Source organism: Procambarus clarkii, chromosome 93 (genome assembly GCF_040958095.1).
Source record: "Procambarus clarkii isolate CNS0578487 chromosome 93, FALCON_Pclarkii_2.0, whole genome shotgun sequence".
Lineage (NCBI taxonomy): Eukaryota > Metazoa > Arthropoda > Malacostraca > Decapoda > Cambaridae > Procambarus > Procambarus clarkii.
In genome coordinates, this window is record NC_091242.1 from 5,055,060 (window position 1) to 5,069,375 (window position 14,316).

A 14,316-nucleotide genomic window follows, 5' to 3' on the forward strand; every position below is an offset into this window, starting at 1 on the left:
ACAATAACACCATGGACATATTTGTCGAAGGCTTTTGCAAAATCTGATAGTGCTACATAGCCATCCTAGCTTGGTGCCTTCTTTTGATAATTACATACTTTTGCAAAATCTGTGTATATTACATCAGTGTTTTGCTTGTCTTCCATGGCATCTAAGGCCACTTCATAATGATCCAGCAACTGTGATAGGCAAGAGTGCCCTGTTCTGAACCCATGTTGTCCAGGGTTATGTAGATGCTGTGATTTCATGTACAATATTTTGTGATCTTACTTCTTCATCTTATCCTTTCATCTTACCTGATATGTTAGATTAAATTCCCACCAAAAATGCTATGCGTATTAGTGGCTTTGCATGAATACAAAAATACCAATCCTGTGCAATCTCACCAACCCATTGTACCTTCTTGCAAATAATAATAATAATATTATTATTATTATTATTATTATTATTATTATTATTACTATTATTATTATTATTATTATAGATGTGTGATCTTAGTCCTGTTGGTCTGTAATTTTTTGCTTCTGCTATATTCCCTCCTTTATGGAGTGGTGCTATCTCTGCTGTTTCTAGTATGTCAGAGATAACACCAGTATCTAGGCTCTGTCTACAAAAATTGTTAAGAGCCTGGTGCAGAGTGCATGGACATACTGTCTATGGCTACTTCAAAATCCAGTGGGGTTAGGGTGACATCTGATACAGTACAGTATATGATTTGATGTTGGTAATCGCATTCATGAAGAATTAATTTTGGTTATCAATCTTCAGTGTGTTTAGGAGCTCACTAAAAATGGAATCCATGAGCGGATTTCCTTTCTAAGGATATGTTGACATACACTGTACAGTAGTGCAAAAGACTAGTTCTGGAAAAACCCTAGTGCCACACAAAATTAGGCAAAACCTAATGAAAGCAAGGAAATAGTTTCTTCCGAGTTTAATTTAAAAAATTTACATACAGTACAGTACATAAGGAAAATAACTTCTCACACTGTTCAATCATTAGTTATTACAAATATTTCATAAAAGAAATGACTGATGAAAGAATTTGTAAACAGAGGATGCTGTAGCAGCCCCAACTACTTTTTCAAGATTCTCTTGTGACGTATTAGATATCTCTTGTAAAGAGCCAAAATGTTGAAGAATTTGTCGAGCACGTTTATCTCCCAAGCCAGGAATCACTGTCATTGTTTTCAGCAAGTCAACATCTGGAGTACTTGCTGTTTTTGGTTTCATTCGAAATGGATTTGAATTAAACTTCGCTTCGCATGTCACCATCTGAGCTAGCAGCTGTGCAGCCTGAATACAGTAAATACTATTAAGACAAGCGGAGATAACCATAGCTTCATATGCAAACACAGCAAATATTACTCTACTGACAGAGAGGGCAATACTACTACTATTTGAAGTTTTAGGGGCAATTTATGACCAAGATATACAATACTGGACTGTACAGTAATATTTTCAGTTTTTTAACCTTAGATCTATTGGACAATTTAACCTGCAGGCTTTTGACACTATACAAAGCAAATTAAAGTTAAAAACATTTATATGTTATAAATGTGTTTAACTTTGTTTCTTTTACAGTATTCTACATCAGCCTTTATTCATAATATCTTGAGTATTAAGAAAAAATAGAGCAGTTGAGTCTTCTGAAATGCCCCCTTTCTGGAGAGCAGTTCCCATAAGATTATGCAAAGGCCATTATTAGCCAGACTAGCCAATGCCAGGAACCTGCAAGACTCTCATTGCCTACTGCAGACAGTCCCTTGTAGTTTCCTTTGAATCTCTATGAGGTGAGGAGCACACCCCAAAGCAGAAACAAACTGCCATCAAAGCAATGAAAGGAGGCTATAGCACAAAGTCCCTCAAACACAAAATTTATGGAAAAGTGCTAAACGTTCCCACTTTCAAGTCAAAGCATAAATTACTGCCATAGAAAAAGAAGATAATTGGTAGGAACGACAAGCTGATGTCCAGAAATGGGGCATTTCATTATGTATACTCAGTGCTCTATTTCTGGGAAGCCTCTTCCTAAGTTTCCCTGACCTTCCTCCCTCCTCGTGATGCCTTGCACAAGGAAAACCTACTGATATAGATTAGGACAATAAATAATAAATATAACAATGAAACAATAAAAAGGGCAAGGATGGGACTTATCCAGGGCAGATGGAGTTCCCAATCCAGAACTCGAAGATATGCAGATCGCAGACACAGATGACATGGCCAAAAGCCAACAATATCAGTGAGGCTGACAGTTTTAAGACATCGATCTGTAAACCCCTGATTGCAATGCCAGAAACCCAACTTCTTGATAATTGCTGCAGACATGTTCAAGAATGCCACAAGTGCAACACACTTCTGGACATCAAGGGCTCTTAATGTATGCAGCAGGCTGGTTGAACTTTATCACATGACAAACGATCTGCTATAAACAGCTTTTGGAACAGGGCAGCACAGAAAGAGGATGATGGAAGAGATTCAGAAGTAGAACCCCTTTTGGCTTGCAAAAAGTACCAAACTGCAGCCAACAGGCATGCATGCCTACCTCGTATAGCTTCTGGGGATCAACGGCCCTGTGGCACAGTCTCCGTCCAGGCTTCCCAGTTGGTTGTCTGGTCAACCAGGCTATTGGATGTGGCTGCTCACAGCCTGGTTGATCAAGTATTCTTCGGAGGTGTTTATCGAGTTCTTAATTGAACACTGAGAGGCACTGTGAGAGGCATAGAGGATGATGTCCACAGAATGCATAAACTAGCCACAAAGATTAATAGCCATACCCAGAATATAACTGGAACATCTTGAGCCAGAATACATTTATTCAATGTAAATGAATAAAACTATATCATACTCAATGATCGCAAATAAACCATCTTTGATGTAAGTCCGATTCATGGAAATGAACTCCAGAAGCGAGTGTCAACAGGAACATCACCTAAAACTTCAGACTTCCAGGGAAGAATCCACCCAGAGACAAAATATCAGCATCCTGTCAAGGCACCACAGCAGCTATAGAAGAGCAAGAGCTGCCCACAAAAGAAAGAAAAGCAAAGCAAGTGAAACAAACAGTGCTGAAAGAATAATCAATGTAAAAACCAACAAGAGAGGCTTTGCCGAAGTCAAATGAGAAAAGGTTCCACTGCTCAGCCAGCTCCAGAAACTCATAGAAGTCCGGCAGCTGACCGACGGTAAGAGGCAGCACCTCGGAAACATCATCAGATGCAGGCAATACAAGAGTAGGATGAAAAAATATTTATAATCAAACCCACTTGCACTTCTCTAGTCAACGAACTCGGCGAGAAGCACGAGACATGGTCAGCAAGAACTGTCAAGACAGCCAGAAACTAAAATGCTGAACATCTTACAATCATGTTCTTAATGATAAGAATCTAACTGGACATATCATATGATTAGTAATATTAATAACCAGTTTGGACATAATCATTTTACAGTCAACATCAATATTCTTCATTCACAAATTGATGCAACTGTTAATAATATTTACCTAATAATAATAATAATAGCTTTACTAAGGCAATTCTAAACTGGGAGGCCACAGCAGCTAATTTGAATCATTATAAATTTGCTTGAGACTGCACTGATATTCATATTCCAATTAATGCAATTACTTGCACCAGTGTGTGACCCAACCACTTGGACTGGTCAGTACAGCGACTGCCATACTTGTTGCAGGTAGGTGTTTGAAACCAGATAGTCCGTGTGGTAGGGGAAGGGGGCTCCATTCCTTCCCTCTGTACTATCCTACATCCTTGTCCCATTTCCAAGTGCTCCATGGTCATACTGGCTAAGCACTTTCTTCCCATAATTACCATACCCTTACCTTGCACCAGAGTGCTATGGTAAGGGTAGGCCCTGCAACACAGTGGTCAGCAATCAAGTTCAAAACAGAAAAGTTACAGTTTCAATTCCTACAGCAAGACAGAAATATGGGCACATTTCCTTTCACCCAGTGCACCTGTTCACATAGAAATAAATAGGTACCCATCATGGTATAGCTCAGAAGTTGACCTAGAGGAATCTAGATAAGGCTAACAGGCTTCCAGTCCCTGACAATGGGAAACTTTCAAGACTGTGTAAATGAATTTTTTAAGCTTTCATCTTTCTTTATGTTGCAGAAAACTCTCTTGCACATAATACTACTACTGTGTACTGTATTAGGAGAAATGGTGTTTGGTTGCATTAATTAATGCACCCTTGCACTAATAAATTTATAATTACACTAACTTACCTCCTCAATAGTCTGGATGGGCAAAATTGCTAAACCAAGTTCAACACTCACAAATCTAGAAAAAGAAAAACATAATTATTAGACTTTTCACTTAAGATTTTAAGCAGACAGCAGTCTATGTGTCTCCAATAAAGCAAATTAAAATACTGTATCCAGAAGATGATTTTGAATTTAGCATAAATTGACATTACATTTAATATAGACTGAAAATCAGCATGGAATGTAAAGAAATGCCTGTGTCTGATGCATCTGAGGTGGCTCCCTGGTGCTGCCAACCTTAGAGCCCTCCCAGAAACATACTTTTGGAGTATGCAGAACTGGTCACGAGTAAGAGATGTATTCTGAGCTATAACACTTCCTCTAATAGACGTGTTGGCTTGTCGAAATCTAACTATCCGTCTTCTGTAATTGATTCCTGAAAATATAATACATGTGCACATTAGCAATTTCTTTATATTATAAAGAAATTAATATAGTACATTAATATTAATTAATACAGTACAGTACATGTATATGAATTCACCAAAGGTCTATTACAAAGAATAATGATGCAAGTCAGCTGAGGTTGCATGAGGTGGGACTTGGGGTGAAGAGTGGACAGCAGACTAAACATGAGTTTTAAATTCTATATTTTTTATATATACAAGAGTTCTTATATTCTTGTACAGTCACAAGCATGCACAGCATTTCAAAAATATGTCATTGAAGATTTTCTTACTACCTGGACATATCAAGAAGCAAATTATTAAAACCTTTACCAAATGCAACTACAGTACAGTACAGTATATCGATTATACATTCCTGTCTCATTATGCTGCACATCAGTAGCTTTATTAAATATATACATACTGTACCTACTGAGTTTATACATGGCAGAAACCAGTCACTATACAAGTTGGTCAATAATCAATAAAGTTTGTTAATAGCAAGACATAGCTTGACATTTAGGATGTAAAGTAGGTTACATGAAGCTGATTAGGTAGTACAGTACTTAGTTTTTAAGTAGTAGTAATAATAATAATAATAATAATAATAATAATAATAATAATAATAAAAATAATAATACTGTACTGTAATAATAAAACATTATTCCATATAGCCACAGTCATTTCAGATTTCAATAATAATCTTTATTTAGAAAAATACTGTATACAGTATAGGTTTTAAATACAAGACAGTTATTGATAAAAGGCATTTACTGTTTATGCTCAGGAATCCAAATCATATGGAACCCACTACATTCAAGCTAGCCGAAGGAAGCTTAAATGGGAGTGGGAAGGAATGGTTCCAAACCACTTGGGCTGGATGATAGAGATGGTCTCACTTCATGCAGACCGCCATTCAATTCCTGACCATCCAAGTGGGTGGGTGCCATTCCTTCCCCATGTCCCATCCCAAATCATTATCCTGATCCCTTCTAGATGCTATACTGTACTGTCGTAATGGCTTGGCGCCTTCTCCTTATAGTTCCCTTGAAGGTAGCCGAGCATTTGAGTTGGTCAAATTTCTTATCAAGAATGTCCCCCCCCCCCCAAAAAAAAAAAAAAATTAAAGAACATTTTGTAAAACAACTCTTATTCCCGCAGTTTACCCTCGTATTTTCATCATTTACCTACTTCCTCCTCCTGTTTATCTGATTACTCTGTTCACCTGTGCATGATGAACACTACCTACAGTTCATTCAGATTACAGTACCTGAAGATTTGGGTTACCAGAATACAGACTACCGAGCTCAAACAACATTGGAAAGCTTAGAGAACACAGCCGAACTTCCCCCATCCCATCTCCTTCTATCCCACCTTACTTTACTTTTCTACACAAATCAACTAATTTATACATTTTCCCCCCCACCTGCATTTCTTAGAAATCTTAATTTTATTATATTTTTATTCCATTAAATCCACTTTCCTTACACATGATGGCTATCCTTAAGGAAGTTGTTTTTGTCTCCAATGTGCCTTGCTAATGATTCCTTTATGGTACATTTGCTCCCATAAAGTGCTACCACACTGCGACCTTTCATTGAATGTCTCTGGGTTCAGACTTCTCACTGACTTAGTTTTTAGGGTACTCTTTCCTTGCATTAATTATGATGATCAACTTCTACCCGAGTTCTATTCTCCAAGATTCTTATATTTTCCTCCAGTTACTGGATGATTCCTTTCATGTCTGACCTGCTCAGGCTAGTGGTCTACAACTTGGTTATAGAGAGAAGCTTAGGGACTGGATAGGATTACTGTTATAATCTCACAACACACTTTATGTACGTCAAGCACTTTCTTTTTGTCTCTTGCAGGTGAGAAGCAGTGACATGTATGGAAACCTGCATGGTAATATACACAGAAATCACAATTGCGTGATGCATCAAATGAACAAATCCACAAGGGCCGTGACGAGGATTTGAACCCGAGTCCGAGAGCATCCCAGACGCTGTCTTAACCGACTGAGCTATGACATGGTCAAAAGAAGTTGAAACCGAAGTTCTACTGAACTTACTGGATCCTGTGGCCTCTCCCAGGCACAAACCAGGGTTTTACACAACTCCCCCCCATGCACTCGAGCTATGTCAATTGGCCGTTCTTCCTCTTCGCCCTTACTTCATTACACTGCAGGAGGCTGCAGGATCCAGAAAGTTCAGTAGAACTTTGGTTTCAACTCCTTTTGACCATGTCGTAGCTCAGTCAATTAAGGCAGCGTCTGGGATGCTCTCGGACACAGGTTCGAATCCTCGTCACGGCCCTTGTGGATTTGTTCATCTGCATGGTAATAGCCGGCAAGGTCTACCCACCACTTTCCTATTCACTACCCACCAAAAAGGCTTTCGACAGAGTTCCACATAAGAGGTTGTTCTGGAAACTGGAACATATTGGAGGAATGACAGGTAGGCTTCTAACATGGATGACAAATTTTCTGATAGAAAAATGAGGGCAGCAATCAGAGGCAATGTATTCGTCTGGAGAAATGTCACAAGTAGAGTACCACAGGGTTCAGTTCTTGCACCGGTGATGTTCATTGTCTACATAAACGATCTACTAGATGGAATACACAATTATATGAACAAGTTTGCTGATGATGCTAAGATAATAGGGAAGATAAGAATCTTAAATAATTGTCATGCCCTTCAAGAAGACCTGTACAAAATAAGTGTATGGAGCGCCACTTGGAAAATGAAATTTAATGTGAATAGCTGACATGTTATGGAAAGTGGAATAGGAGAACACAGACCCCACACATTCTATAAATTATGTGAGAAATCTTTAAAGAAATCTGATAAAAAAAAGAGATCTAGGGGTGGTTCTAGATAGAAAACTATCACCCAAAGACCACATAAAGAACATTTGTGTGAGGAGCCTGTACTACACTTTCTAACTTCAGAATTGCTTTTAAATACATGGATGGTGAAATACTAAAGAAATTGTCCACAACTTTTGTTAGACCAAAGCTGGAATATGCAGCGGTTGTATGGTGCCCATATCTTAAGAAGCACATCACCTGGAAAAGATGCAAAGACATGCAACTAAATGGCTCCCAGAACTGAAGGATAAGAGCTACTACGAGGAAAGGTTAGAGGCATTAAATATGCCAAAACTAGAAGACAGAAGAAAAAGAGGTGATATGATCACTACGTACAAAATAGTAACGGAATCGATAAAATTTATAAGGAAGAATTCCCGAGACCCGTAACTTCAAGGACAAGAAGTCATAGACTTTAACTAAACAAAGCTGCTGAAGAAATATAGGAAAATTCACTTTCGCAAACAGAGTGGTAGACGATTGGAACAAGTTAGGTGAGAAGGTGGTGAAGGCCAAAACCATCAGTAATTTCTAAGCATTATGACAAAGAATGCTGGGAAGATGGGATACCACGAGCGTAGCTCTCATCTTGTAACTACACTTAGGTAGTTTCTTAGCCTGCTAAACTTCATCTGCTTGTGAATTAAACCAAATTTATGTTTGATTTTTATGATTTATATATCATGGCATAAAATTAATGTTTCATGATAATTTATGAGTCGACACACATTGCATAATCACAATGCAAGCGTAAGATTTTCTTGGATGATACATACTGGATCATTAGAATGTTAAGCATATCAAGTTATATTAAGCATAAAAAAATAAACAGTCACAATATCAAGACCATTCAAGACAGATTTACTCCCTGGCATTTATTATTCCACTTTCTTTCAACATTCAATATTAGATAAACAGTGCATCAACTCAACATTTGTTCATAATACTGTACATGTAGTAATACCTTTATTTAAACAAAAATTCAAATACAGTACAACCTAACAGGAATGTTTGGAATATTACCAGAAATGATGTCTGCTTCACTGACAAATATTACTGCTGCATCTCTTGATGGATAAAAGTCAACAATTCCAAGACCTGCAAAAAAGTAGATATACTGTAATACTGAACAGTACTCAAAAAACCTTTTGAGAAATAAAATACAGTCACCTTCAGAGTTTTGGATAGTGATGTGTTATATGTCACCATATAAAGAATTGTATTTGCCTAAATGTAAAGTGCATAGAATTTTGTTAATGATCTGAAAAAAATAAGATACTGTACATTCAAACACAAAGAATTTCATTATATAAAATCATGTTAAATGTAATTAAACAACTTTCAGTTGCTTTTCGAAGCTTAAGGGCTGGTACAACAAAGCATTTCAGACCACACCCAGCACAAGGCTTATAGACCTAATGGGAACCACAACCAGAACTTGGTACACATAATGAAATGCAAGGAAAGTGGTGGTGATCAGAGATCAACTCAAAAATAAAAGAAACTAACCAGAAACTTCAGGCAAAACAAAACAAACCATTGTTTGAAATAAATGGCTCCTGGTAGGTGAGGGATAAGAGAGGGCTCGTGCATTCGGCTACGATCTGACGGTACCGGAGATAAGCTCGGGAAGCCACCGAATGGTCCCACCCAGAAAAACCGAATGCAGTACTGTATTTGAAAATCTAGATTTACTGATCTAGTATTTACTAATCTGAACTGGGTGAGAATCTAATTCTCACCCAGATTAGTTACTAATCTGAACCAAACAGTACAATATAGTTTGGGTTTTGGAGGTACAGTACAATACCACTGTGTTTATGATTATATTCTGTTGTGGGGCAACTTATGGCCTGGTATTGACTTATTGGGACAATATTTTCTATTAAATAAACAAGATTCAAAGGCCTTTTTTTTTAACTATTATTTAAGAATTGTTAATACTATAATCTCTTTATTATTAGAACTAAAAAAACTGTAATTTTTATTCCCATCTTGGTTAAAGACAAAACAGAAAATGATCAGAGCAAAAATGGTCAGAACAAAGGGATTAATTATTTTATTTGTTTATATTTTGTTAACAAACTTAGGTATACACAGCAATGGGCTGCCACCCTATTCTAGGAAAGATTACAGTGCTCAGTATATCAAAAACTAGCTCTAAGTTCATCTAATATTCCATGGGGTGTTTAGTAACTCAATGATGTGATGCTTTTTTGGAAATGAAAAGTTATCAGATGCTACATAACAGGTCAATAACAAAAAATGTCCAATGTTGAAATGTCTTACCATCTGAGTACAACACCGAAGTATACTTTGAGAGGTAGCCAGCCAGCTGAGTTCCTGTCCAGCTATTGGATACCAAAATATGACCAGCTGGCACTGTCTGCCTGCACACAGGAGTTGACTGAGTGTGTGCACTCATATCTTCCTGAAAATACAAAATATATATTTGGTAATTTAAGACAAATACATAACTGGTAATATTGTACAGGGCTTCCTTTTTTGGTGTACACAAACACACGGACTTTACCCCTACCAGCGCTCCGTAGCTACTCTAAGCTACCCAAAGTCACCACAAGCTACTCAAAGCCTGCTTGTATTATTTACTTATTTATTTATATATATACAAGAAGGTACATAGGGTTTGTGAGGATACATTGCATGGTGTTTACATTCCTGTGAAGTCACTAGTACGCGCAGCGTTTCGGGCAGGTCCTTAATCTAACAGATAATTTTTAAGTAGGTAAATTCTAGCAAAATTTATAAAATGATAACAAGTAGATTGCAAGAAAAAAAATGAGATGAGAGAGATTAGTAGGTATATTAAAGCACATTGGTAGCTCTTGATTGATAGCATTGACAGCTTGATTGGTAATTTAACAAAGTTTAATAGGCACAATACAACATATTGATAGCACATATAAGACGACAGCAATGATCACAATGGTAAAGTTGTTTGGCTTAGGTACATAAAGATTGGGGGATCGGCAAGCATTAGATACAGTGCAATTTTAAAACACAAGGTAGGAAACTACGAAGATGAAATTAGGGGCTTTTTAGTTTTGTTTTGAATGAGGCAAAAGTTGGACAGCTTTTCAATTCATTAGGGAGCGAGTTGCATTGACTAGGTCCCTTTATTTGCATAGTGTTTGCATAGATTAAGTTTGACTCTGGGGATATCAAAGAGATATTTATTTCTGGTGTGATTATGGGTCTTATTACATATTCTTCATTACATAAGTAATGAAGAAATATTGTATATTTACTCACTGAAATGTTGGTGCTGAAGGCAGAATATGATAAACCGTATTTTCACTCGGAAATAATCTGATTTCATTACGATATAAGAAGTAACTATGTAACATGTGACGCCATAGGCATTCGAGGGTTCAAGCGCCAATGTTGTGGAGCGACTTATCCTTTGCTGGCATTATATAACCAAGACTAGAAACTTGTTAAATTATGATCTGTTGATAATAAATTAAAATAAATGGTATTTATTTATTTATTTATTTATTCATTTATTTATATACAAGAAGGTACATTGGGTTTGTGAGAATACATAGCATGGTAATTTACAATCTTGTAAAGCCACTAGTACGCGTATTTAATATTTATTTGTAGCAATACATTACGTATAATGATAATTATCTTTTGCTAGCAAATATTATTGCGCTTTTATATTATTCAGGAATTCACCTTTATATGCTCAACATAATATCGCGCCAATTGACTGTAAATTAAACTGCAGTACTACATTTTTTTAGCGCCATCTGTTTTAAAGATTTAAAAGTCAGCAAGATTGGTACTTTTTTTTGCCGACAGATGGCACATAAATACATTTTTTTTAAATTTGATCTCCATTTATTAAATGTTGGGATTGTTCAGAGTATATTGTCGCCCCATCATGTGGCATCTGAGTGTACTGTATGAGACACACTCTCCAACAGTGTTGCCAGATTGGGCTACAAATAGCGAATAGGGCTACTTTTGAGAGCCCCGCGCTCCCAAATTTTTAATTTCGCTACTTGCCACTTTTTGGGCTAATTTAAAAGCAAGATGTGCTAATTTGGGCTACTAATGTTAAGAATGTACGATTGCGAGTTACATGAAAGTAACTAAGCTATAAATAAATGTAATTAATAATAATTGTAAATATTAATTAATACTAAATAATATTATTTAATAAATTAGTTCCAATTCAATGCAGAGTTTTCTTCCAAGCACAGAAACTTGTAAATATAAATACAAGATAATAGATAGATCGATAAATAAATAGACAACTTTCAAATATTGCACCAAGTAATGGCGAGAGGAAAAAAAGTAGACAGTATATATTTCATTTGAAATTAATAATGGATGAATGGTAATAAATTGGTGTATGTTTGTACGTATACCAGACAAAGTCCATTTAATGGCAGAATTTAGCCATTTTGTGTAAAAACTTTTTTTTTTTTTTTTTTTTTTTGAGATATATACAAGAGTTGTTACATTCTTGTACAGCCACTAGTACGCGTAGCGTTTCGGGCAAGTCCTTAATCCTATGGTCCCTGGAATACGATCCCCTGCCGCGAAGAATCGTTTTTTCATCCAAGTACACATTTTACTGTTGCGTTAAACAGAGGCTACAGTTAAGGAATTGCGCCCAGTAAATCCTCCCAGTAAATCTTTTATATCTCATAGTAACCCTTTCCACTACCGCCCACAAGATGGGTATGGGGTGCATAATAAATGAACTATCTCATAATATTAATTATAACAGTAATCGAAAAAAGTCATAGTTTGTATATACAAGAGATGAAACAGAGAGCCATGAGCTAGAGCGATGTGCAGAGTCCATAAGAAGGCCGAGCTTCCAGAAATACCTTCCTGTGATTGGTTGTTGCGGGGAATACCAACACTCTTTTATGAATAAAATTTAAACTAAGAAATAGGTCCTTGTGCACAACAACTAGGTTGTTATAAAAAAGAACAACAATTTCTGTTTTGCACCTGACAGAAATCTCCATCTAACTGAATAATTTACTCCAATAACAGGGCAGAGCAGTGTATCATTATTTGTGTCACGGCAACCCCCAATAATAACGTCACAAGCTAGGTAGCTAGCCCATTTTTATATAACACCCGTTACATCCTGCAGTATTTAATTATCACTTTATTAGCACTTTTAAATACTTAACATTTCACTTTTTAGGTAGATTAAAGTTGAAACAGAATGTCATAAGCAAGGATGGTGTGCTGAATAAAGATGATTTATTAAGTGGATGGAGCCTTTAGCTGATCCCTTCCTGTGATTGGCTGTGGTGAATGTCAACAAAGAATATCATGATATGCCATTTATTATGCACCCCATATCCATCTTGTGGGCGGAGCTTGGAACCTCCTACCCGAGCACAACAACCCACCTTATGGGTTGCTGTTTGGCTATTTATAGTGCGTTGGAAAAAAAACAGATGGCGTTAGTTGTATTTTGCAGGGTAATTTGTTATAAGTGTAATTTGATGTCAACAGATGGCGTAAGCTGTATCTTATGGCCACTATTGACCAGCCAGTTGATAGTGTTCTTATCTGCCGACAGATGGCATCAGCTGTGTTATTATTACTTCCGAATTCCCTTTAAACACTGATCTACAAATCCCTTGGCTTATGATAAGGTTTGATACCATTTATGATAAGTATTAGATAACTGGAGTTCCGCAATTACTTTTATTTATCAACTGTTCAGGATATCATCATATAACGTCTAGTTAGGATGTACTGCTCTCGATTGATGAAGATTAAGCCACCCAAGAGGTGGCACGGGCATGAATAGCCAGTAAATACTGCTCTCGTAATATTATTCAGGGGGGGGGGGGGTGTGAGGTAGCTATCAAGTGAAAGCGCCAAGCCATTACGACTATATAGCACTCGGAAGGGATCAGGATACGGATTTGGGATGGAACGGGGGAAAGAATGGTGCCCAACCTCTTGGGCGCTCGGGGATTGAACGCGGACCTGTAGGAAACGAGACTGTCGCTCTACCGTCCAGCCCAAGTGGTTAAGCGTAATATTATTAAAACAACAATTTATGCATATAATAACAGCATTTCACACTAAAACTACTTGGATATATTGAAATTTGGTAGTGAATTCCAATCTAGGAATCTCCTATGACTAAACTGTACTTTTTTAATCATTTTTATGTACTTACTACTTATTATTAAATTGTTAAGTACTTCCTATAATAATTAAATGAATTATTTTATTTAATATTTAAATTAAATGATAAAATAATAGGTAATAATAAATCATTGTGTAGGGGGACAGGCAGCCAGTGTATATATACATGTTAGGCTTATACCAAGGTCCCACAAAGGTCCCACAAAGGTGCCAAATTAAAGACTAGGAGCTGCCGGGGCTGGCCCAAGGGCTGCTGGCGGCCAGGCTGAACTTCCGCGCCCTTATAATCACCATTGTTTAATAATCTTCACAGGCAGAAACAACTGTAAATATAGGAATAGTTTATTACAACATACACGGTAAAGAAAACAGCTCGGAAACTAAGGAAATAAAGCAGCCGAAGAAACATTAAAGTCCACTTCAAGTTCAAGTATGTTTATTGAGACAATAAAAAATACATCTCAAAGGGATAGAGTAGCTTAGGCTATTTCTACAACCCCCCCCGCCCCCCTCCCTCCCTTCTACTTCAAGTCCCTCAAGGGGAGCACAAATTCAGTGAGTACAAATACACAAATCACAATACAAGAATCCCATTTAACATAGCAGGTTAAAAT

The 14,316-nt window shown here is 37.0% G+C and overlaps 1 protein-coding gene across 2 annotated transcripts; it reads right to left on the reverse strand.

Moving 5' to 3' along the window:
• Positions 1-919: 919 nt before the first annotated feature.
• Positions 920-10,970, reverse strand: LOC123746903 (Fanconi anemia core complex-associated protein 24). Of its 2 annotated transcripts, none has more exons than XM_045728787.2 (6): positions 10,814-10,970; positions 9,830-9,971; positions 8,564-8,638; positions 4,547-4,661; positions 4,247-4,301; positions 920-1,296 (listed from the first exon to the last, which is right to left on the reverse strand). In XM_045728787.2, exons 2-6 carry the CDS (start codon positions 9,963-9,965, stop codon positions 1,018-1,020), a joined length of 660 nt encoding a protein of 219 aa, XP_045584743.1. In that variant the 5' UTR covers positions 9,966-9,971; positions 10,814-10,970; the 3' UTR covers positions 920-1,017. The 2 variants fall into 2 exon arrangements, with proteins under 2 accessions (XP_045584743.1, XP_069175566.1); XM_069319465.1 differs by having other exon boundaries at positions 4,481-4,661.
• Positions 10,971-14,316: the final 3,346 nt, after the last annotated feature.